This window comes from Ursus americanus, chromosome 2 (genome assembly GCF_024610735.1).
Source record: "Ursus americanus isolate L20-20 chromosome 2, mUrsAme1.1.p, whole genome shotgun sequence".
Lineage (NCBI taxonomy): Eukaryota > Metazoa > Chordata > Mammalia > Carnivora > Ursidae > Ursus > Ursus americanus.
Window position 1 is genome coordinate 104463235 of NC_142128.1, and position 25825 is coordinate 104489059.

The window sequence follows — 25825 nt, forward strand, 5'->3', positions numbered from 1 at the left end:
AGGCTCCGTGGGGACAGGGACTCTGTCTACTTCTTTATTGTATCCCCAGCACCTAGCATGCCTTATAGTAGGCAGGACATTTTTAATTTTAATTTTTAAATGACTCATTGTTCTAAATACTCTAAATTTAAAACTGTTGGTCATGGGTGCCTGGGTGGCTCAGTAGGTTAAGTGTCTGCCTTTGGCTCAGGTCATGATCCCAGGGTCCTGGGATTGAGTACCGTGTTGGTTACCTGCTCAGCTGGGGAGTCTGCTTCTCCCTCTGCCCCTGCTTATGTACTCTGTCTCTCTCAAATAGATAACAAAATCTTAAAAAAAAAAAAAAAGTTGGTCATGATCTAGAGGGTTAAGAAAATGCAAAAGAATAGAGTGTATTTATTACATTTAGCAGAATATTCTCCAATGAAATTTTATTTTATACATGTCCCATATAAAATGTATATCTTACCAATGGGTCATAGTAAAAAAAAAAAAAAAGTCTGAAAATCACTGCTTTACATGGATTATTTCATTTGCTCCTCACAATAACCCTGTAGACAATACCATAACTTCCTCTTTAAGATAACAGTGCTGAGGTTTCCAGATAGTATATATGATGTCCAACATGGCAGAGCTATCTCTAAGTACAAACATCACTTCTATAAAGTCTCACTCATAGGGAACCATACTAAGAAACTCTGAATTAACCAAATAAGGTTTCAGTAAAAGTAACTGTGACATGATTAATAAAGAAAAAAATAGGCTTTTAAGGCAGTCAGTCCTGACTGAATTTAATGCAGGCTCTGCCACTAACCAGCTGTGTGGACTTCACCTAACTAAACCTCTTTGCACCTTGATTTCTCCATGTGTAAAAGAGGGATATTCATAAGGTTGCTGTAAGTTTTAAATGATTTGATGTATGTAAATAGCCTACACCACTAACTGGAAGCTGTTGTGATTAAAATAACTACTATTTTCTTTTTCCTGGTCCGATAAATCACATTCAGCCCACGACACCACTATCTGAATGTGCAAAATCGTGAATCAGGAATTTACTGGACTAAAGAGCAAAGTATGGGAAGAGGGCTAGAGTGGACTGGAGCCACCCAGTTTCTGCTGGCCTTGGGGGAGTAAGATGACTAAGTCAAGCTCAAGGAGTTAGTTCAGGTCACTATGGGAAACAAGGGAAACAACACTGCTTAACCGTAAAAACAAACACAAACTATTTCATCTTTGCTCAAGGATCACAGCACCATCCATCTTCTTTCTCTGCGTCCTGGCTGGGGCCAAGCCAAGGTGTTAGGAAACGCACCTGGTCAGCTCCCGCCCACTAGGCCCTGGTACCCAGGGGCTCGGGCGCAGAGGTTCGGCGCCAACTCACCCCGGAGACTCCGTTGATACTGCCCCAGAATCTCCTCCAGGGTAGAGTTCTCCGGGGACTTCGCCATGCATAGACCCGGGGCCCACAGATGGGAGTCACGTGGGGAAGTGTCCAGTGTCGCCCCTCGGGCAACAGGAGACCTTGGCGCCGGAAAAGTGCCCGCCTGCTTCCTGCCGCTGCTGTCATTGGGGAGCATGGAACCCCGGACGGAGCTCGCGGGGGGCCCTTCCCACCCAGTGGCCCTCGCGGTGGACTTCGGGAGTTGTAGTCCCTAGGCTGCGGGCCTGCAGTCACAGGACTCCTAAAAGGCCTCCAACTGTACTACAATTCCCAGAGGACATCGCTCCAAAAGCTGCGGCGGTTCAGCGGCCAGATCCGGTTGCCAACAGACTGCTTGGAGGCTCCGCCCTTTTTCTGTAGCCCAGGCTGGTTTAGTCCTGCCTTTATCCCATCCTGCTGTTAGGACCACCCAACCGACAGAAAGAGCTCACTGAAGGCCTTGACGCTTCTAAGTTTGCTAGTTTGCGGTTGGTCCTTGATTCTTCTCAAGGACACAAATAAGCTCTCCACCCTTCAGCCGCGACATTTGCCAAAACGGCCAAATGAATTATCAAGAAAAAGAAGCTTTAAATCTTCCAACCAGCCTCGCGCGTGAAGGCACCCGACACTACAAATCCTAGCATGCCCGGCAACCAGACCTCCGCTTGGAGTTGGCGCACTGCCCTCTGGGAACTGTAGTCAGTTTTAGTTGCGGTCCCGGCTAAAGCCAGAGTCCTCCTCATTGTTCAAGCTTGTCTTTGGAGCACGCCTGCGCACTAGGCAGTTGGAGCAGCCTTTGGGTGAGACCCTCTGCACAGCCCCTTTTCATTGTCTGCGTTTGGCGCCTGCGCAGTAAGAGATCGTTGGGACTGGGCCGGCGGAGGGGATAGGGCCGGGTTCCTCGCCCTTTCCTCAGGCGCCTGCGCACTGGGCGGCCGCTCTTTGCCGTTACCGCTATGTGCTGGGCGTGTGTGGAATAACGTTATTGCCCGGCGGAGCTCAGGGTCGAGAGCTCGACCGTAGCGGCAGCAACGACGACGACAGCGGCGACGACGACGACGGGGTGGAGGGAGGACGGCGTGCGAGAGACTCACGGGACGCGACGCGCCCCGCCTCCCCCGTCCGGTCCCTCTCTCAGCAGTCAGGGGTAAGTGATGCGCTCAGCTGCTCGGGTTAGGCGCTGCCGCCGCCGCTGCTTCCCCTCATCCTCCGGGGTTTGCAGCAGGGGCTCGGGGTGCGTCCCGGGGCGGCCGGGGGTGCTGGGCCGGGCGGCAGAGGGGACGCTTCCCCGCTGCCCTGAGCGGCGCCGCCACCTCACCCCCCACACCCCGCACCCGACCCGGGGCCGTGGGGGCCGCCCCTCCCCTCCCCCACCCTGTCCCCAGCCCCACCCGCCGTCCCTCCGGGCCCGCGGCCGCCGCCTCTTCCCGAGAATGTCTTGAATCATTTTCAGCCCTCTGTCGGCTTTGTGCAGCCCTCCCGCTTGCGCCGTAGCAGCTTGCTTGGCGTGCGGGCGGAGCATTGGAGGGAATGGCTGCGCTGCCGCTGGGGAAGGGATTTTTCCCCGATCGGAGCAGCTAACAGTGCCGGGCCTTTTTGTGAGGTTGGTTTGGGGATATGGGGCGGTTTGGGGGAGGTCAGGCCAGGCGCCCTCTGGACGCGGTTGGAGGACGTGGAAGACGTTGTGTCACGCACCCTACCAGGCGACTGCACCCGCGCAGGCTCTGGCTCCGTAGTAAACCCGGGGGAGGAGAGAGTGGCTTCCTGTCGGCTTCATTGTCCTAAGATTCAAATGTGGGGTTTTGGTATGCTTCCCTTCGTTTTATGCCTGACACAGGGCGGGAAGACGTGGGATTTGTGTCCTAAGTTATGGAATCTCGGGGGGGAGGCTATTGGGGGGGAGAGTAGTGTTTAGTAGGGCTTTAGGGATTTATTTGAAGAATGTACGCCCCTGGAAGACAGGGACGGTGCCTGTGCAAGCATTGTCAAGGTGATCAATATGAAATTACTAGATAGCGATGAAGACTGGACTTAGAAAGGGCCCGACGACGAGGCTGTTGTGTAGCAGGGAAATGAACCAGCAGAATTGTTTTTTCATTGGGTGGGTAACGCATTCATGTTCCTAAGGGAATAGATGAGGCTACATCTTTCTGTTTTGCTTTTTGAGCAGTCAAAACAAAAAACAGGACCGGTACCTTTCGGTTTCTGATTTTGTTTATTCATACTTTCATTCTCTTAATGAAAATTCACTCATTTGGGGGACGTGTGGTGGGGCAGATGATTGTTGATTCAAAATGCATCTTTTAAAATGATTTCATCTTAAGCTTTCAAAGCTTACAACGGTTTGCTGGCGTTAAAACAAGCGGAAGAAGGAAAGAAGCAGGATGGGGAGGAGCAGGTGGAGGGATAATGGGGAGGAGAGAGTTACATTGTGAATACTGTATCTAGATCTTCACGGATACAATCCTAGCTGGATAAGCTTCAGAAATTTAGTAATTCAGGTCTGAAAATACTACATTGCAAGGTACAAATAATTTTGTGTTTTTCTAACATTATTTTTTAAAAAGTAAAACCAGGGCTGTTCTTCGTCCTTCCTGACTTTGTAGATATGGTAGGATTTGGGTCTTTTAAAACTCAAGAATCTTAGTGCACTTGACAGGGACACAGGAAGACACTAAAACTTGGAAAGTTAACTGAATTGTCTCTCCAAGTGTCACTGCTAAGGAAAGGCAGAGCTGAATAAAACCAAGATCTGTTCCTGCAGTGGGCTGTTTGGGTTTTGTCCCTTAGTCCCCCTACCCTGTGAAAATTTATGGAAAGCTTCTCTACATGCTCCTTGAGTTGTCTTTAACAGTCAAGTTCATTGATATCCTAGTTGTATTAATCTAGTCCTTTTCCTTGTGATGCAAAAATAATTCTACTGAAGAGCTTTAGTTTTATAAATTAACTTACAATATAAGGAAAGACGCCCTAACATGGGCTTTTCATTTAAAAAAACCAAAACTGTTGGAAGTTTTTCCCTACTAATTAGTAACTGTATCTTAATATTACTCCCTGATATTCAGTAGTATTTTATAGTACGATGAACTCTGTAAGCTCTTAAAAATAAAATTGCCGTGTAACAAGAACCTGTGAAGTTCATTTTTCTCATTTTTCTTCAATTAATGAATTATATTATTTGCAACTTACCTTTTGGGAAAAAAATCTGTTGAACTTTTTCTCAGAATTAAATTTATGTTTTTTCATTGAGTTGCTTTTGACAGAGTGCTTTTTTTGCTTTATAATCTTACCCTTTAATTCTGCAATGCATTTTAGTAGACTTTTTAAAAAAGAATTTATTAATATGCCCTTTTAAGTTTTAGCTTACTTAAAAATAATCTAGTTAAATTCAGCATGTGGAATTACATTAAATCAAACTTTAAATGTATTTTATTGGTAAATTTCATTGTTCTCAATTACTTTGGAAATAACCATTTGCATGTTTTCTACCTTAGCATTAATGAAATTTATGCTGTAAAATTATCATACGTTATGCCCATTAATGCAAATATCAAAGTGTTTTTAAAAATTCTATGCTTAATTTATTTAATCCCAGTATCAGTTTGTTTCCTTTTATCACTGAAGAAAAAACTAGTTTTATTGTTGCATTTGATAGTGATCAGATATCACTCATCTAGTACTGAATACTGCCTATGTTTAAACTTGTTAACATTTTTTATTCAACAAAATTATACTCCCGTAAAATAATTTTTAGTATTTTAATTTATAATGATTGATTTTGTTCTCTGTCATGAACATTGGGGTTTTAAGCAGTGTCCTAATCTAATAAATATCTAACAGACAGCAGTGTACTAAATTGCCAACTAAAATATCTGTACAGTTGCAAATTATTATGGAAGTATAACAAAAGAGCAATTAGGTACCATCTGCAAAATCCTTGGTGAATAGATAATATGGAGGAGAACGTTGAGTGTTGCTGTATTTCGGTAAAAAATGAATTTCTTCTTAAGGGGAGAAACCTCAGACCATCTTTATTTCATAAACTTTTGTTAATAACCATTTCCAGTAATTAACTACCTTTGGTGAAATGGGATTTAACTTATTTACTTAAATATTTTTTGAGGGAAGTGTCCAGCAATGAGTTAGCTAGTGTGGGCAAAACAAAAGAATAAGAAGACATCTGTCTGGTAGTAGAGTTGATTAAGCTAGACATATAGTCTAGTTTAGTTGAATGATTATGCAACAGTACATCTATATTATACTTTTTTTTGGCCAAAATGAATAACATGGCAGTATATACTGAAGGTAAATCACTCTTTTATGTCAAACAGAGGTAGAAAGGAAATGACCAAAAGCAAGATTAAAGAAAAACTTAATGTACAGATAAGGATTGTACAAAACATGGAAGTGGAAAAGAATCTCAAGTATGCTTTGCTTAGGTTTGAGAAACAATATGAGGCATAGCAGAGTATATCAATAAACAATAAGTAATATAGAACATATTGCCCTTTGGGGCATGATATTTATTGAATAAATGACTGATATCTACCACATATTGAAACCTATGTGTCAAGCAGCGTGTGTGTTTGTGTGTGTGTGTGTGTGCGCGCGTGTGTGTGATTCATGCAACAGTCTTGTATATAAGATATAAATTCACATTTAAATTTGAGAATATTTGAAGACTAGAGTTAGTAAATAATTTTCCCTCTGTGTCACACATTTCTTAGTGGTAGAGCCTGTAACTGAACCTTTGTCTTTTTGACAAAAGCCCAAATTCTTTCCACTCATCCTTGTTGGTAAATTAAAAAAGCAAACTGTACTTTTTCCTGATTCACAAAATTTTAGCATTAGAGGAGACTTTAGAGTCATCTGGTACACTGTGCCTTCTACTACTCATATCCTTGAGATCTTACTGAGGCCAACTTCTCCAAGAACAACACTTCCATGAACAGAGGCATAGGATGTCTCATTTAGCTTTTGGAAAATATAATAGGAAGATTTTAATTAAATCGAGCAGGTATCTGCTTTACTTTATAACTTCTCCCCATTGGTTGTAGTTCTGTCATTAAGAGTAAGATACAATAAGGTATTTCTTTGCTCAGCTTTCTCTTTTCTAAATTAAATATTATAACCCTTACAACTTCATATGATACTGTTTCCTTTACCTTTCTCATCTCTTGTCAACTAGATTCAGTTTTGTGAGTGCTGTTCTTTTTGTTCTGATCTAGTTTTTATATTTACTTCTGTAATTATGGTTTGAATGCAGTGTAGTGAAATTATCCCTTTCCTTAATTCAAGCTATACACTTGTGTTTACAGTCTAAAATTGTGTTAACTCTTTAATAACAGTAATATCTTTGCTAGTTCTAAGCAAAGAAAAATGAGAAGAAAATGTTATATGGCTTTTCAAGTTATTGTTATGCAATTCAAGGGATTTGAGTTTCTGTATTTCTACAATGTCAAAATGACCTCTCTTTATAAAATGATAGTGTTAGTATGTGCTAAGTTTCTTTTAATATTTGCCTTGGGTTTTCTGTGTTGGTTTGGTGCTTAAATGAACAATAAAAAGTTGGCAAGCTTATATTGTTTTTCATTTTGTTTTTTGAAAATTTGGAAACCACTGATGTAGTCAACATAAGCCAGTGTCTTTTTAAAGATTTTTCCCAATCTTTATGTACACATAGATGATTTTTTGAAACAGTGTTAAACTTTAACCCTTCCAGATACCATCTCCTTGAATGTAGCTATAGTTAAAACTTGTTGAGATCTTCTTGAGTCATGATTCTGTCATCCAAAGGATTAGCTTCCCTTCTTGGCTTTTAGACATTTATAAATTTAACAAGTCAGCCCTCTTGTGTCTTCATCCTGGCCTGGTACTGGATATAGCCAAGGACAAAGCCATGCAGATTTATAAATAGAGTAAATGTAACATAAATAAAATATGCTTGAGAAAAGAGATGACACAAAGATAATGAAAACCATTTGAATGTTTTTTGTTTGTTTTTAATTAAGGAGAAAACCATTATATTCTCCAGTACTGAAGCAGTTGGTTAAAGCCTACGGTCTTTTGGGTGATATGGATAATTATACAGTAGTAAGTTAAGTAAACATAAACGCTATGAAGAAAATGTAGAGTAAAGGGATAGACCGTGATAAAGGACTGCTATTTTCATTTGTTCTTAAGTAGTCCCTCGGATAGAACATTCAAATGGTTCAAAAAAATCAAAGTATTTTAAAAACAATGTGAAGAATCCTCCTATCCCTCACCTTGTTTGCTGAGTTAGCACTTTGCCTAATCCAACAGGTAACGTTTTATTATTACTTCTGTATCATTCCAGTGAATTTTTTTTCAGGTTAAGCAAATATAATATATAGTCTTAGCCCGCCACCCGTCTTTTACCCAAAAGATAGCCTCTTTTTTTTTTTTTTAAGATTTTATTTATTTATTTAACAGAGAGAGAGAGACAGCCAGTGAGAGAGGGAACACAAGCACGGGGAGTGGGAGAGGAAGAAGCAGGCTTCCAGCAGAGGAGCCTGATGTGGGGCTCCATCCCAGAACGCTGGGATCACTCCCTGAGCCGAAGGCAGACGCTTAACAACTGTGCCATCCAGGCGCCCCAAAAGATAACCTCTTAAGACAATATTCTGAACCTTGAGAGTTACCGTTTTAGGAGCAGTTAGGGAGTACTGCTCTGTGAGGAGGTGACGTTTAGCAGACTTGTTTTCAGGAAGTAAGCCATGTAGGTGTGTGATTGGACTGTGCACTGGTCCTGAGACAGGAATGGGATGAGTGAATGCGGATAATAAAGAGAGCTCTGGCTGGAGGTGAATGAGCAAGAGGAAGAAAGAATAGGAGGAAATGAGGTTGGATAGAGATTGTAGGGTTTTTAGTTTCAAGTGCTTTGGGAGTTCATTGGAGGGTTTCGATTGGGGGAATGACAAAAGAATTGTATTATATTTTTAAAATATAGTTCTGACCTTTTTGTGGAGAACAGACTGGAGGGAAAAAGGGGAACAAGGAGACAAGCTAAGAGATGATTGGAGTGATCTGTAGTAAGTTGTTAATGGTTTCGACTAGAGTAATAATGGTGGAGATAATGAAAGTTACAAGGTCTGGTTTTAAAAAAAAATCAAGAGTTTTGGATATAAGTTTGAAATGTCTGTCAAACATCGGAGTGGAGCTATCAAGTGGGCAGTGGAATATACAAGTCAGGAATTCAGAGAAGTTCAGGACTGAAGATACTTAAATCTTAAGCATCACCATTAGAACGTATTTAAAGCCATAGGACTGGAAGACATCACTTAGTGTGAGAGTTGATTAATTAGGTTGAGAAGAGGATTGAGACCTGATACTCTTCAACAGTGAAAGCTTAGCAGGAGAGAAGCAACTATCCAGAAGGATTGAAAAGAAATGGCCAGTGACGTAAGAGTGTGCTGTCCCAGAAGTCAAGTAAAGAAAGTATTTTTAAAGATAAAGGATGTTGAGTCAAACTATATACCCACCTTTAATCACCTGAACACTCCTTATAAACTGGATGAGAACATTTTGTTAGACTTCTCTTTCTTCTAGTTGTTTGATGGGGATGTTCACAATTATTCTCCCCTAAAAACTACTAAATCTAAAGCCCTGAACAAAGTTTTATTTGTAAATAGGTCCCTGCTGTTTCTTGGGTGGATGGATGTGGCTGCTGCTGTTGCCACGGACTGAACCGGAGAGACAGTGTTGTTCAGTGAGAAGAATTTGCTGTCAGGAATTGACTCAGTCACTACTTGTGTGATCTTAAACGTGTCATTTAATTTCAGAAGTTCAGTTTCTTCATCTATAAGGTAGATCTAGTGATAGTCCATATACCTCAGAGGTTTATTTTGAAAAGAAAATGATGTAAAAGACAAATGAAAGGTATGGTTGCAGGTATAGATCTCCTCCCATCACCCCAGATGTGGTGTCACTCGGTAGTTATGTTTGAAGAAATGTTTTGTTTGAGGTGATGAATAGAAATATTTTTTCAATCTGGCACTGTAGGAATAGTTTTCTGCTGCTTCTGCATTTCATCCCCATAAGGCAGTTTTGCACATTATTTTAGTGTTCTTGGGAGGGGAAAAAAAGACATGATGGGGGAAAGAGGCTTTGAGATAATAACTTTCTCCAATCCTAAACTCATCCTTTAATTCCAAGCACAGTGTCTAAATGAGAGTGAAGTCAGAAAAAAGCAAGCAGGCCAGCTTACTTTTTTTCCAGGCCAACAAGGAAAATTTTCCTTTTTTAACTGGCTTTTTTTTCCTGGAAGGTGTTTTACCAGATAAGGGTATTACCAGGTAAGGGTCACATCTTATGTGGAATAGTAAAGTACAAATTCACAGCATAGGGTTTGTTAGGGGTCTTGAACTCAAGGCAGCCAGCTAGAAACTGATTTGAGGAAATAGAGGACAGGGGAAATGAGCATAGGTGATATAGAAGTAAAGTATAAAATATTTATTTTGGCGAAAAAGGAACTTTGCAAGTAGAGGACTTTGAGCAATAATTCTTAAGCAGTAAAGACTTTTGAGGCAATGGGACTATAACTTCAAAATATCTATCTCGAGGACCCCATGTATTATTATTTGCTCAGTTGCTCAATAAAACTTCTCATTGGATAAGCAATGCAATGCAAATTGAAGGCCACCTTGTTTTTTCATGCTTTTTTTTCATATTACAAATCCTTATCTATTGCAGAATACTTAGAAAATACCACAACATTGGGAAGAACACGTTCTCATAATCCCACTAGCCAGTGATGCCGCTGTTATGTATTCTTGTCTATTTTGGTTTAATCTGGTAACATCTTATAATGTGATTAAACTTTCTGACTAATTTTTCTTGAGGGTATAGGAGTCCATGTTATCAAACTTGTAATTTACTTACAATTTATGGAAATTAAGGGTTGTTTACAACTTTATATTAGTTTTATCACACATCTGGCCATATATCCATTGTCTGTTCATCAGTGCATCTTAACATTTTGATGCATTTCAAAGTAAACTGCCGACGTCAATGTGTGTATGTAAGAAAAGGGCTCTTAAATCATTTGAAATTGTTTCACTTTTAAGTTTTCTGAATATGCTGTTGAAATATTTTCTAACAACCACTGTCAAATAACAGTTGAAATATGAAATATATTGTTTTCTATTCCAGTAAGTATTACTGAAGTCAATTTTTCTGTAAATAGCTAGCTGACAAAATTAACACTGACCCTGAGCTATCCCTCTTAGAGGGCAGGGGCAGGGTGTGTGTGTATTTGTGTACTTTCAAAGAGGAATGGTAAAAGAGTTTGTTTTTGTTTTTATTAAAGCTGAAGAACTATTGAAGGAAGCATACACTGTTTATGTAATTATTGATTCTATTTCCTTCAGTAGCAAATTCAGGAATGAAGTAATTACTCTCAGTTCTACATCTCAGTACCTTCTGCTTCCACTATATGAAGAATTCGGTATTGTGCTATTCAGTAAAAATAAGAGGTGAGACAGCATGGTTTAAACCTATGATTCTAAGTGGTATGGAACAAATTCCAGAATGTGAAGGATCTATACAGAATCAACAATTTAAAATTTTTAAAGTGGAGAGGTGAGAACAAATAGAATATGATTAAATGAAGAATAAAAGAAGTAAAATTTAGAGATTTGTTTGGGGAGGGTGGCCTGGGAATAAGGGGATGGTGTTCTTTGGTATCCAGCAGAAGAATGTCTAGTAATTATTGTGAATAACATTCAGAACATAATTCGTTAATAGAATCTCGCACCTTTTTGCTAATGGATTTTAGGTTTATTGCAAAGTAGTACCCCCTGCCTCCCCCCAAAGATATAAGGTGAGGTATATAATAAGATGAATATTTCATCAGAGAATGCTGTCTTGACAACCATTTCTCTCATCTGCTTCTCAGGTGTCTGTTTTCATCACTAGGATTTCTATTGTCTGACTTATTCTTTCTTTTCTCTCTTTTTCTTGGGCCCAGTTTGTACTTTGTCCCTCCAGTCTTGGCATTCTGAGTCAGCACATCATGTATTTCCTTTACTCAAGTATCTTTTTAAATTTCTTTTTTCTTTAGTTGTCACAATTACAGTCCATTCCCTTTATCCCTGCTCTCCGATGTTGTCACACCAGTCAGTCCAAACTGAGGAATTAGAAAACACAATTTTTGTGATAAACACCAGGGACTTATCTAAGTAAAGGGAGATTGGAGAGATAGTACCTGGGTGGTTGGTAATGCCATTCACCAAGATAGGGAAAACAAGAGGAAAGGCAGATTTTGTTCAAAAAATGGAAGGATTCAATTTTTAAAAATTAATTTTGAGGAGCCAGTGGGGACATTATAACTGAAAATTATTTATAAGCAATTAGAGATATGGTGTGGATGAGGTTTTGACTTGAAATTTAGATGTGTGACTTGACATAATAAGCAGTATTTGAACTCTGGTGGCTTCAGAGAAGTCTCAAAGGGTCATGTATTGGGCAGTAACCCCCTAAAAAACAAGATTTAAAGGAAAAGTAGAGACTTTCAAAGAGATTAAGGAGTAGTCACTGAAGTGAGAGGAAACCAAAGTGATGTTTCTAGAAGGTAAGAATGATCAAAGATATTGGCAGGTGAAGTAAGATAGAAATATTAAAGATCATCGGATTTAGTAGTTAGGAGAACATTTTTGGCCATAGTAGCCAAAGGTGGTTGAGAGGAAGAGAAAGGACAGAAACTCGGTAAAACTTCAGTACATAGGGTTAATTCAAGAGTCGTTTGAAGGGGCACCCGGGTGGCTGAGTCACTTAAGGGTCTCTCTTTTTTTTTTTTAAGATTTTATTTATTTGTCAGAGAGAGAGCACAAGCAGGGGGAGCAGAGGCAGAGGGAAAAGCAGGCTCCCCACTGAGCAGGGAGCCTGATGTGGAACGGGATCCCTTCAGATCTTGACCTGAGCCAAAGGCGGATGCTTAACTGAGTGAGCCACCCAAGCATCCCAAGTGTCTAACTCTTGATCTTGGGTCGGATCTTGATCTCAGGGTTGTGAGTTCAAGCCCCATATAAGCTCCATGCTGGGCATGAGGAGCCTACATGTTTAAAAAAAAAAAAGGAGTTGAGTGGGGGCACACCTGGGCGGCTCAGTCAGTTAAGCTGCGGCTCTTGATTTCGGCTCAGGTCATGATCTCAGGGTCCTGGGATTGAGCCTTGCATCCGGCTCTACACTCACCTAGGAATCTGCTTCAGGATTCTCTCTCTCCCTCTGCCCCCTCACCCTTCTCTCTCTCTCTCTAATAAATAAATCCTTAATTTAAAAAAAAAAAAAAAGGTAAAGAGTAGTTGAAAGGTAAGGAAGTAGAATTAGCAAAAACAGACCACTTTTTAAAGCCTGACCCTAAAGGGAAGGAAAGAAAGCTCCTTTAAATGAACTATATGCTGTCTGTACTTAATTTTCTTTCTCAAGTTTAAAAAAAAAACTCATGCTTTCTAATAATTCATTTTAAAGCACATTTTAAACAGTTCTATTGTGAAACAAAATTGCAGATGCAAAAACTTACATTTAAAACAGTAAGTTCTTGCAACATACAAGAATACATTAACCCTTTTGGGGAAAGTTCCTTAATTTTAGGACATAGCATTCTGAAAGACTAAGATATCCTTAGATTCCAGCAGGCATTCATATTTTTATATTCCAACTTTGCTGCATGTACAGGCAGCTACACTTACAAGAGCTGCATTAGAAGTTTTCTTAACAAGAAATAGCATTTCTTAAAAATAGTGAAGCAACTTGCCAAAATGAGTTGCTATCTAAGGGTACCATGTTCAAATCCAAAAGTTACATTGGCCTTGGAAATTCAGATTTACTATTATGGGTCCTGAATTCTGTTACAAAGTTACTTTCTGCTTTGCTGATTTGAGTTTTTCTTTGATGTGTATGTATACCTTATGACTCTAAAAAATAAGTTTACTGTTTGACAAAATTCAAACATCAAAATCACTTCTTAAAAATGTATAAGAATTTGGGTAAACCTCTGTTGATCCAGCATAAGTGAAGAAGCAAAAGTGAATTTTTACCGAACATATATCAGTATCAAAAATAAGGACAGAAATAGGGCTAATGTCCAGAGTAGGGAAGAATAACTAAGAAATTTATAAATCTGAGTCCCTAGGCACTTACTGGGAGCAAAAATTATTTACTTCTTTTTATATTTTGAGTATTTTTATTTGATCACGTGAAAATGCCTGATCCAAGTCCCCAGGAAATAAATATGAAATTAATATATATCTATGAAATGCAAGATTGTCATATCTTTCATAGGATTCTCAGACATCTAATGGATGTTAAACTAGTTAAAATAAAAAATTTAACCATAGAAATATCAATAGGATTTTCATTAATTAAATTAATATTTATTTTTCCTTTTGCTAGCATTTACCCCATAGATTGGTCTTTAGTAGTGTGGCATGATTTTATCTGTTTAGTGCAGTTATAGGAAACCATTTTTCTATCAAAAGTTGCAAAAGTGCAGGGAAAAAATGGGGGTCACAGGAAGGCAGGAATCAAATTATTTTCTTTTGAGACAGTCATTTGTATAAGCCTCAATATGTTTTACAAACTAAAACACGTATATCAATTTATTTAATAAATACTGTCATCAGATATCTGCTCCAGAAAAACCAGATGGCTTGTTTTCTCTCACAGATGACTTCTAAGGGTGTTTCCTGATCTTATAAATACACACACACACACACACACACACACACACACTTTGTTAACAAGGTGTAAATAAAAGAGTACTTTGCACAAGGAGTTAGATCTCCATTTTAGTTTTGGCGCTGTAGCTTTATAACATTGAACAAGTCTTTAATCTTACTGTTTCATTTTGCTCATTCACAAAAATAAAAGGCTTAAACTATGTTATTTCTAAGGTTACTCCCAACTTTTATAGCAATATTTTGTGTGTGAAAAATTCAGAATACTCTTCAGTTTTGTGCTTATGGCCCTTTAGTCACAAAGAAGAGAGAGTCAAAGGATTGGGAGAATGGTTTGTGATATGCAGTGGTACACAGAGATGGGGAAAGGGGGGGAAGAAGGTAGGAGTGAAGAGACAAGGCATTTGGAAGGTGAACCTTTTTTTTTTTTTTTTTTTTTTTTTTTACATATCCTGATATTTGACTGAGAGTATTATCTCCTACTAATAATTGTTCTTAAAAATACCAATAAGCTTTCGATCTATTGTAGCTGCTTTTTTCCTCACACTTGGAGAAGCTCTTCTCCAAATGAAATAAAAGTCAGTAGGGCATTCCTCTTTAGCTGTATAGAGATTCCCTCCCTTAAAAAAATTGCTTTGTGAGAAATACTCACACTACAAAATATTTCCAGCAAATTATGACATACCTAATGGCATATACCCAGGTAGTAGTGAACCTGATCACTTGAAGCATCTGTAGTCTAATTAATTATAATATATAAAAGAGTAGACTTATACTAACAGTTGAAATGATGGTTGCAAATTTTCAGCCAAAATATAGGCTTGCTTGCTTACATAACTTACTAATTCATATGAATGCTATATAGCTTTATAAATGAAAACATAATATGCTGTTGTGATCAGATCAAAATTTTTCTTCCCAACATAAATTATTTTTTAGCAGCCAATTCTGTGTATTTATATTCTATAGGTTGAAAGTATATAAAGCCATTCTAAATTAATGTAAATAATCATGTGATTCCTCTTTGTGTAGAGCTGAGCAAACTAGAGTGGCCACTAGCAATATGTGACTATTTAAATTTAAATTAATTAAAATTAAATGAAAAGTTCTCTCAGATGCATTTGCTGTTGGTATTTCAAGCACTGGGTAGCTGATACGTTGGACAGCGTGACCTACCTGTCCATAATCACAGTTTTACTGCACAGCACTGTTACAGAGTTATTTATAGGCATTGTAATTTTACATGAAGGTGAAAAGAAATATTGCATAATTTAGACTATTAAGTTGTTAGGCAATAAATAAGCACATCTGTGATATTTATAAAATCTAAACGCTTTAAACATGCTCTAAGATTCTTCAGTTATTCTCCAGTTTGAAGTTTGATTTTGGTTTTCATGTATTGGGCCGATACTCTGGTTGAATGTATACCCACCTCTCAAACAATGAATGTATGGTTAGTTAAAGGAGGAAGGTAGTAATCGTGAGAAGGAACCATTTTTAAGGGGCACACAGGTGGTGATATGCTGAAATGCATTATAGACAGACGACAGAAGCAAGAGAAATTGTTGTCAGCTAAGAAATTGTTGAATTGAAAGGTGAATCAAAAGCATTTGGCTTTCATGGTCTTACAGACCCTTAGCTCACACTGCTTTCTTCCCACTGTCAGCCCCTCTTGTGGAGTCTGTTTTCAGTCCTTTGAGATAGCTTTGTGCGCCTTTCCCTGCTCCTAGTGACACATGACCTGACGATGTTTTTCAGGGCATTGTTCAGGGAGCCTAGAGATAGTGTACTTTTCTTTCAGATTCTAGGTTTCTGATTCATGCTGTCCCCTATTTACTAAATTTGCCTCATTCCTCCAGATGAGTCAGTTGATTTTTGATCTGACTTTAACATACACTGATTGATTCTTACTTGTCTACGGACTTCTCAGGGAGGCAGTCTTGGAGCCTGTTGGTGATCAAGCGGGAGGGTAAGAGAGATTAAAAATAGACAGAGTCTTGCATGAACCTTCAGTGTTTATGGCCCAAAAAGATAGAGTCAGGGAATATGTTACCAGGTAAAAGTGTGTTTCATTTCAGTCATATTCAAATTCTTAATCCAGATCTGAGTTTGTAGGAATTGGCATCACTAGCATCATTTTAAGGTATACTTGAGAAAAATACGACGGAGACTGTGGTTGTGGAAGCAGCCCAGAACTTAGTATGTGAAAGCCCAGGTTTGAATGCAGATGGCTCCTGTGTACTACTACTAGATTTTTGACCTTGGGTAAGTCACTTAACGTCAGCTTTCTTGAAGGGAAAAATGATTCTCACGTGCTTGTTTTGGGAGTTAAATGAAGACTGAGAGTGTAAGCACTTGGCACAGTTACTGGCACAAAGGAGGTACTTGATAAATGTGTGAGTCTAAGTCCTTTATTTTTTTTCAAGATTTTGTTTATTTATTTGACACAGAGAGGGAGGCAGGCAGAGAGAGAGGGAGAAGCAAGCTCCCCGCTGAGCAGGGAGCCTGACACGGGCTCGATCCCAGGATCCTGAGATCATGACCTGGGCTGAAGGCAGACGCTTCACCAACTGAGCCACCCAAGCAAGCACCCCTGCGCCCCTGAATCTAAGTCTTAATTGATTTCCTATGAAACCACAGTTGTATTTTAACAAAGTTGTGCAGTTCTACAAAAGAAAGCAAGTCAAACTTTACATTTTTCATAAACTGGCAGAGAAAACTTGGGAGAAACTTTTAATGCCTAGATAATTTATGGAAATATATAACTTGTTTTCTCAAGCATTTTCTTTTTTTATATAGTAATATTTTTTTATTATGTTAGTCACCATACAGTACATCCCTAGTTTTTGATGTAAAGTTCGATGATTCATTAGTTGCGTATAACACCCAGTGCACCATGCAATACGTGCCCTCCTTACTACCCATCACCAGCCTATCCCATTCCCCCACCCCCTGCCCTCTGAAGCCCTCAGTTTGTTTCCCAGAGTCCATAGTCTCTCATGGTTCTTTCCACCTTCTGTTTACCCCCCCTTTCTTCTTTCCTTCCTTCTCCTACTGATCTTCCTACTTCTTATGTTCCATAAATGAGTGAAACCATATGATAATTGTTTTTCTCTGCTTGACTTATTTCGCTTAGCATTATCTCCTCCAGTCCTGTATTAAATCACTGGCTTTTCCTCTCCAAACTAAGTCTTCTTTTGAAAATATGTAATAAACTCGGATATAGAATATATGGCTATTGATACTGGAATGTCATCTTCATTTATTTTTTATGAAAAAATTTTTCACACTTTATAATGCTATTTTAGGTGGCAGTTGTAAATTACATTTTTCTCAGTACTTTTTTTCTCAATATTTGCTTTAATCGTTTTTTAAAACATTTAATTAATAATGTATATGGCAGAAAATAAAGGAAAAATGAGCCACTCATTTCAGAATAATCAGGAGTATATGAAAACAGAAATTTTCCCAGTACTGAGTTTGTTCACATGAGCATGAAACAAGCATCTTGGTAAGTATCCAAAAAAAGCACAGCTGTGGATTCATTGTTTTGGATTAACTGTACATTTCTAGTGGGGGTGGGGCTTTAAAAGAAAATATTTCCCAAGAGTATATTTTTCATTATCTGTCCCAGGTCAAGTTAATTATACAACAGAGCTGAATTTTTGAATATGTTTTAAATGTATGTCACTTTCTCAGGTTCCCCCAGAACACCCAGCAGCCTAAACACCAACACCCTAAAACTGTTAAATGATGCTGTTCTCTCTGTCTTTTCATGTTCCTGCCTTCCCATTGTCACTAAAGTTGTCTTAATTCATTTACTTAGCTCTTCTTTGTCTATTTTTGCTTCTATGGGGTAAGGAACTTTTTCTGTCTTGACCATCACTCTCTCCCTCTTACCTACAGTGCTTAGTACTTAAGTACTTATGGTTAAAAAAATAGAGTAATTTCATCTTAGAGTGCTCCATAAAATGGGGTCCTCATGTGTAATTGGTGCATAATGTTTATGTCCATTTTCTAGAACTTACATAATTCTTGTAGTTTAAATCAATTTTGTAAGTGTATGCATATGGAAGGAGTTCTTAGAATGATATATGGTACGTGGTCAATAAATGCTACCTATTATAAATAAAAGATTACAGGTAATTATGTCTATTTGCTTTTATAACATTGATCAATCATACCTTATTTGATCTCGAGTCTTTAGATGAAATGCAACCCTAATCTTTTTTTCTCAAAAGGCAGAGGCTTTAATGTTAAGGATATTTTCCACAGAGATTTTAGTAGGGGGAAAATGTGAAATAAGAATTTCGAATTTAAGACATTTGTTTAAAATTTCTTCAGTTATCTTTTGGGTACTTGGTATGATGTGATAAAAAGTTACGGTATTAATAGCAGCTTGATTTCTAATTGCTAAAACTTGGAAGCAACCAAGATGTCCTTCAGCAAGTGGATAGACACATAAACTGTGGTCCATCCAGACAGTGGAATTCAGCTGTGGAGACAAGAAAAGACACGGAGGAACCCGGAATGCGTGTTAGTAAGTGAAAGAAGCCAGTCTGATAATGCTACATACAAACTATGTGATCTAATTATATGACACTCTGGAAAAGGCGAAACTGGTGACAATGAACAGTTCAGGGGCTGCAGGGGAGCAATGACTATGCAGGGCGCAGGATTTTCAGGGCAGTGAAAATACTCTGTGATACCGTGAATGGGGATACATGTCATCATACATTTGTCTAGGTCCATAGAAGGCACAACACCAAGAGCGAGCCATAACGTAAACTGTGGACTCGGGATGATGATGATGTGTCCCCATAAGTTCCTCAGTTGTAAACAGTACCTCACTGTGGTGGGGGATGTTGACCCTGAGAGAGGCTGTGCCTGTTTAGGGGTTGGGGTATTCGGAAATCTCTGTACCTTCTCCCTGAATTTTGCTGTGAACCTTAAACTGCTTTAAATAAATAAAATCTTCATTAAATTTTTTTTTCAAAGGCATGGTACAAGTTCTAAAGGCCTGTATGGCGGTCGATGCAGCAGTTTACTTCACTTTAGTGAATAAGCTGTACTGTTGGTTTATTTTTTTTCAAGTTTTTATTTAAATTCCAGTTAGTGAACATACAGTGTAATAATTAGTTTCAGGTATAGAATTTAGTGATTCATCACTTATATATAACACCCAGTGCTCATCACAGCAAGTGCCCTCCTTTAATGCCCATCTCCTATCTAACCCATCCCCCACCCACCTCCCTCCAGTAACTCTCAGTTTGCTGTCTGTTTCCTGGTTTGCCTCTCTCCCACCGCACGGTCATCTGTTTTCCACTTATGAGTGAAATCATACAGTATTTGTCTTTCTCTGACTTATTTCACTTAGCATAATATTCTCTAGCTCCATCCATGTCACTGCAAATGGCAAGATTTCATTTTTTCAGAAATTTTTTTAAAGATTTTATTTATTTGAGGGAGAAGGAGAGAGAGAGAGCCAGGATGAGTGCAGGGAGGGACAGAGAGAAGCAGGCTCTCTGCTGAGCAGGGAGCCCAATGCCGGTCTCAATCCCAGAACCCTGGGATCATGACCTGAGCCGAAGGCAGACACTTAACCGACTGAGCCACCCAGGCGCCCCAAGATTTCTTTTTTTGATGGCTGAGTTAATATTCCATTGTGTGTGTGTGTATGTGTGTATACGTATATATGTGTGTATACACATATACACACCACACTGCCTTTATCCACTCATCAGTCGATGGACACTTGGGCTGCTTCCATAATTTGGCTATTGTCGATAATGCTGCTATAAACATTGAGGTGCATGTATCCCTTTGAATTGGTATTTTTGTATAATTTGGGTAGTTTTACTGCTGGTTTAAGCGACAATTTCAGGAAGTGAAATTTATCACTTTTTCTCTTTAAGTTTTCATTTATTTTGTAATAAAAATCACATTTTCTTTCTCCTACTGCTGTTATTGATTCATTCAGGAAACAGAGCTAGGTAGGTACTGGGCCAAGCCCATGAAGATCATTTCCACCCTTTCATGCCTCCTGGTACCAGAAGACAAGTTGTCACTTGGATTCATCAATAGATAATATTTTATTAAAATAAGAATTGCATACATTAGAGGAAAGCATTTTCAGCTGTGTAGATTGATGGTGCTGATGCTACACCAGTTACTTCTTACTCCGCAGTAGCAGGACTTGTGGGGTAGGAGGTTCATTCTCTGTAAAGCCATCTGGTGATGGATCAGCCAGCTGATTGCCAGAAGCATAAGGATATACTGCCCTTAACGTGTGTTTTAGCTCAAGTAATTGCATACACTGACGATCATTCATACAAGAGTTTTTCTTCCTCAGACCTAATAATCTGAGTTGGTTATGTTACGCATTATTTCATAGTTCTGTTGTAGTGTTACTACGTATCGAGTGCACTATTGTCTGTCTCACAGCATTCTAGTAATATCACTTGGATTCTTGCCATTAGTCCTCAATTTTAATTGTAAGTGACTGGAAGCAACATTTTTAAAATAGAAATAAACAAAACCAGTAAAATATATGTAAGGTTGAAACTTAGAAGTGTAGTTGAAGCTGTGTGTTCTGCTGAACATCTGTAGTTTTTGTTTTGTTTAATTTAAGCCTTAAGTATTAGATTTTCAGGATGTTCAGTCCTGAAATGAGCTAGAATCTAACAGGAAAGGCCATTTTCAAAGCCAGTCATAGCTGTCGGGAACATGGAAACTGGACTATGATTCTGGGTCAGTGTTTGCTTCCCTCTGATCTTCAAAGGTCAGAGCTTTAAACTTGTCAGGTAGCTGTTGAAAACTATGTGACAAGAAGATGAAGAATATGGGGCAGACGACTGAAGGCAGGGGTGGAAACCAGGGTTTAAGCGCTTTAATTGTAGCAAAGGTTAAACGATTAATTTCTCACCTTCTGTCCCTGGAGATTTCCAGATGATTCACTTCAAGAAGATTTGCCACAGCTCCAGAACTACTCATTCATTCATTAAAAATAGCTTGTCAGACACTCACTAGATGTGGAACACTGCATTAGGCTCTGGGGATACAGAGATAAACATCTCTGTAGTTCAGCTCTGCACTGACTTAGAAGGATACTGCCCCCAGTGTCACCATCCCAGGCTGGGGTAGTAACAACCTGCTGTTTGTTCAGGTATCACTTTAGGCTTATCTCAGTCGTGGCACCTACTGACCAACATTGCCCAAGGACTAAGTTCCTTGTGGACAGCTTTTTTAATTTGTTTTGTCTTTGTGCACCCTACCTACCTACCCATAGTTCTCAGACTTGGCAGGTTTCTCAATAAGTATTTACTGAAAGAACTGGGGATGGAAGAGGATAGGTTTTGCTTGCTTTCAAAGAGGTCGCCAGCTAGACACATTATCATGTAATAGTGCAGCGTCGTTAATGCTATAAATTATAGTTTAAATTACAGCAGAGATGTTTGAAAAAGTATTGTTGGGCTGCGGAGAAAAGATTGGCTTACTTTGCCATGGGAATAGATTTACAGAAAGGCATTGGTTAGTTTTGTGCATTGTCATGCTCTGAGGTTTAAGTGCTAAAATTAAGCACAGAAGATAGGGATTAATACAATTTTCTGTCAAGTCTAGTCTGTATTTCTAATGCTGTAGGCTTTTAAAATTAAGTTGTTAGAGTGTTAGGAAAGTCAGTGAGGATTGCTGGTATGGGAAATGGAAGAGTTTTGAGTTGTGTTTTAGTTTTAAAACTCTTAGGACTCTGAGTCTGTTTAGTTTTTTAATCTAAACCTAAGCCATACCTATGTTAATCGTAGGTTTCATGATTGATGGGTCAGCATACACCATATGGTCTAATCCCTGAAACTTTACTAGTAAGTTTTTGGGCTAATGTTGTGGTTTTTTAAATTTAAATCTCATTATGTAAAATTATTGTATTATACTAGATAATAAATAGTAGTACTCTGGTAGTATCACATTCCCTTCTTTGAATTCAAAGAACCCCAGCATTTTTATTTAAGTTGATCTTTAATTTGGAAGGGTGACACTTTTATAATAACATCCTGCCTATAGAGTTCTTCTGCTTACCAACTAAAAATCTAAACATTAACTAAAGCCTTCAGAGTGAAAAAATTTATGTTCCAAAGCCTCCTACTTTATTCACAGGAGCTCCTGTTTATATTCTATTTGTTTAAGCCTAGTTGCAATATACTTAGATTATTTTTAAGGCTTTGCAGGAAGGAATAGAGCCAGTGCAATGAAAAATGACGACTGATAAGGGAGAAGACAGAAAAAAACAAATAATGTGAGTACAGAGTCTCAGAAAAGTAGGACGATATAATATTAGGACAGATACATGCATATTAATAAATTCTGAGAAACTCACTATTTTTCAGCATAGTTTGATAACTTGATAATAGTAATAATCATGACCCATTAAATACAGTGTTCAGTTTTAAGTTGTGAGAGGTAGATAAATGTGAAATATAATTTAAAATATTTTGGGGGTACCTGGGTGGCTCAGTCAGTTAAGTGTGACTCCTGATTTCAGCTCAAGTCTCGATCTCAGGGTTGTTAGTTCAAGCCCCACAGTGGGCTCCACACCCAGAAGAGCCTACTTAAGAAAATAAATAAAATTAAAATTAAAATAACATGAAATAAAATATTTTCATCCAAAATGGTAAAACTAAAAACTGGTATTAATCCTTTAAGGCAGGCTTGGCAAACTTTTTCCTGTAAAGGGCCAAAAAATGATTATTTTGGGCTTTATAGGCCATATGATCTCTGTCACATCTCAGCTCGGCTGTTTTAAGGCAAACGTCTGTGTTCCTATAAAACTTTATTCACAAGGGCGCCTGGGTGGCTCAGTAGGTTAAGCATCCGACTCTTGATTTTGGCTCAGGTCATGATCACAGGGTTGTGAGACGAAGCCCCCGGTCAGGCTCTCTGCCCTCAGTGTGGAATCTGCTTGAGATTCTTTCCTTCTCCCTCTGCCCCTCCCCCCGCTAGTGTGCACATTTGTGTGTTTGCTCACTCTCAATAAATTTTAAAAATCTTAAAAAAAAAAAAACATTATTCACAAAAATAACAAAAGGCCAGAGTTAGCCAATGCTTGCTTTAAGGGAAAACTTGAATGTCCAAAACAACTTGTTCTAAGACAGACAGAAACAAATACAAAACTAAACAAAATAAAGATTTACTGTGTCTCTAATTTAAAATCAGAGCTATGAAGGCAGAGAGAGTGCTTGAGTGGTTTTTTTCCCCCAATTACATTTTTAAAAATTGTGGTAAAATATACATAACATAAAATTTACCATTTTTAGGTGTGCAATTCAGTGACATAAATTGCACTCTCCATGTGTAACTGATACCACTATCTATTTCTAGAACTTTTTCATCATTCTGAACAGAAACTCTGTACCTGTTATATAGTAACTCCCTCTCTGCCCAGCCTCTTGTAACTTCCATTCTACTTTCTGTCTATGAATTTGCCCATTTTAGGTACCTTATGAAAGTGGATCATACAACATTTGCCCTTTTGTGTCTGGCTGATTTCTCTTAGCATAATGTGATAGTTCATCCATGTTATTACCGGATAGAATTTCATTTCCTTTAATGATGGAATAATATTTTCATTGAATATGCAAATCATATTTTGCTCATCTGCTGGTGGACACTTGGGTTGTTTCCACCTTTTAGCTATTGTGACAACGCTGCAGTGAACACTGGCATACAGGTATCTTTTTACTCCATACTTTTCCATCTTTTGAGTATGTACCTACCTAGGAGTGGAACTTCTGGGTGATATGGAAATTCTGTTTGATTTTTTTTTTTTTTTTTTTTTTAATGAGAGCAAGCCAGGGGGAGGAGCAGAGGGAGAGGAACAAGTAGATTCCATGCTGAGTGGGGAGACAGATGGGGGTTCCATCCCATGACCCTGAGATCACAACCTGAGCGGAAACCAAGAATCAGACACTTCACTGACTGAGCCACCCAGGCGCCCCTCCATTTGGCTTTTTGAGAAACTGCAGCGGTTGCACTTTGTTACATCCCCACTAGCAATGCACAGGTGTTCCAGTTTCTCCACATCCTCATCAACACTTGTTTTCATTTTTTGGTAATAGATCACATACATCCTAATGGGTGTGAAATAGTATATGTCATTGTGGTTTTGATTTGTATTTTTCTAATCATTAATACTCTGGATATTAATCCCTTATCAGAGAAATGATTTTCAAATATATTCTTCCGTTCCTTTCACTGTTTTGATAGTGTCTGTTGACGTACAAAAGTTTTAAAATTTTTATGAAGTTTATCTGTTTTTTCTTTTGTTTCCTGTGCTTTGGTGTCATCTGTAAGAAACCATTGCCAAATAAAAGGATCATGCAGACACACACCCCCATTTTCTTGTCAGAATTTTATATAGTTTTAGCTCTTATGTTTAGGTCTTTGATCCATTTTGAGTTAACTTTTGCATATGGTCAGGTATGAGGCCAACTTCATTCTTCTGCATGTGAATATCCCGTTTTCCCAGGACTATTTGTTAAAACAACTGTCTTTTTCCCAGTAAGTGGTGTTGGCACCCTTGTTGAACATCAGTAGTCCATATATGTGACGGTTTGTTTCTGGGCTCTCTATTGTGTTTCATTGCTGTATATGTTTGTCTTATTGGCAATGTTTTAATTACTATAGCTTTTAGGAAGTTCTGAAATCAGGAAACATTGTGCACATTTCAACTTTGCTTTTCTTTTTCATAGTTGTTTTGGCTCTTCAGGGTCCCTTGAGATTCCATATGAATTTTAGGATGGATTTCTCAATTTCTTCAAACAGTGCTCTTGGGATTTTGATAAAGATTGCATCAAATCTGTAGTTTGCATTGTGTAATCTTGTCATCTTAGCAATATTACATCTTCAAGTTCTTGATGACACAGTGTCTTTTTATTTGGGTCTTCTCAAATTTCTTTCAGCAATGTTTTATATTATTCGGTGTACAAGTCCTGAGCCATCTTGGTTATAGTTAATGCTAAGTTTTTGTTACTATTGATGCTTTTATAAATGGACTTTAAAATTTTTTCTTTTCATATTGTTCATTGGTAATAAGTAGACATGCAAGTGATTTTTGACTGGATTTTACATCCTGCAATTTTTCTGATTCCTTTCTTGATGTAAATGGTTGTTGGGGCTTTGTGTGTGTGTGTGTGTGTGTGTGTGTGTGTGTGTGTGTGTAAGTTCTCATAAAATCATGCCATCTTTGGAGGAAGATGATTGTACTTCTTTCATTCCAATTTTGATACCTTTAATTTCTCTTCTTACCTAATTACTATGGCTAGGATTTCCAGTACCATATAGAATAGAAATGATGGAAGCAGGTATTCTTGTCTTGTTCCTGATTTTAGGGGTGCAGGTTTCAGTCTCTCATTATTGAGTCTGATGTTAGCCATGGGATTTTCATATTTGATCTTTATCATGTTCCCTTTTATTCCTAGTTTATTAGATGCTTTTTTAAAATCAGAAAAGGGTTTTGAATTTTCTCAAATGCTTTTTTGTGCACCAGTTGAGATGATCGTGTGGGGTTTTTTTTTTCGTCATTCTTCTTTTGCTTCATTCTTCATTTTCTTCATTCATTCATTTTCTTCTTCATTAATATGGCCTATCATATTGATTGATTTTCCTATGTTGAACCATCCTTTTATTCCAGGAATAAGTTCCACATGGCTCTTGTATATATTCCTTTTAATATGCTACT

At 38.4% G+C, this 25825-nt stretch overlaps 2 protein-coding genes across 19 annotated transcripts in view; one reads left to right on the top strand and one right to left on the bottom strand.

Moving 5' to 3' along the window:
• Nucleotides 1-1570, bottom strand: part of SDCCAG8 (SHH signaling and ciliogenesis regulator SDCCAG8) — a 226102-nt gene extending 224532 nt beyond the window's left edge. For 3 of the 6 annotated variants that reach the window (XM_045796100.2, XM_045796075.2, XM_045796085.2), the window contains exon 1: nucleotides 1361-1570. In XM_045796100.2, the coding sequence (XP_045652056.2) occupies nucleotides 1361-1556 (196 nt within the window). In that variant the 5' untranslated portion in view covers nucleotides 1557-1570. Of the gene's footprint in view, nucleotides 1-1291 lie in introns of all 6 variants that reach the window. The other 3 variants (XM_045796111.2, XM_045796119.2, XM_045796092.2) reach the window with 2 other exon arrangements.
• Nucleotides 1571-1781: 211 nt separating this feature from the next.
• Nucleotides 1782-25825, top strand: part of CEP170 (centrosomal protein 170) — a 119820-nt gene continuing 95776 nt past the window's right edge. For 6 of the 13 annotated variants that reach the window (XM_045796029.2, XM_045796011.2, XM_045796021.2 and 3 more), the window contains exon 1: nucleotides 1783-2546. The gene's annotated coding sequence lies outside the window, so the exon portion shown is untranslated. Of the gene's footprint in view, nucleotides 2547-2796; nucleotides 3003-18237; nucleotides 18635-25825 lie in introns of those variants that run through there. The other 7 variants (XM_045795983.2, XM_045796003.2, XM_045796039.2 and 4 more) reach the window with 4 other exon arrangements.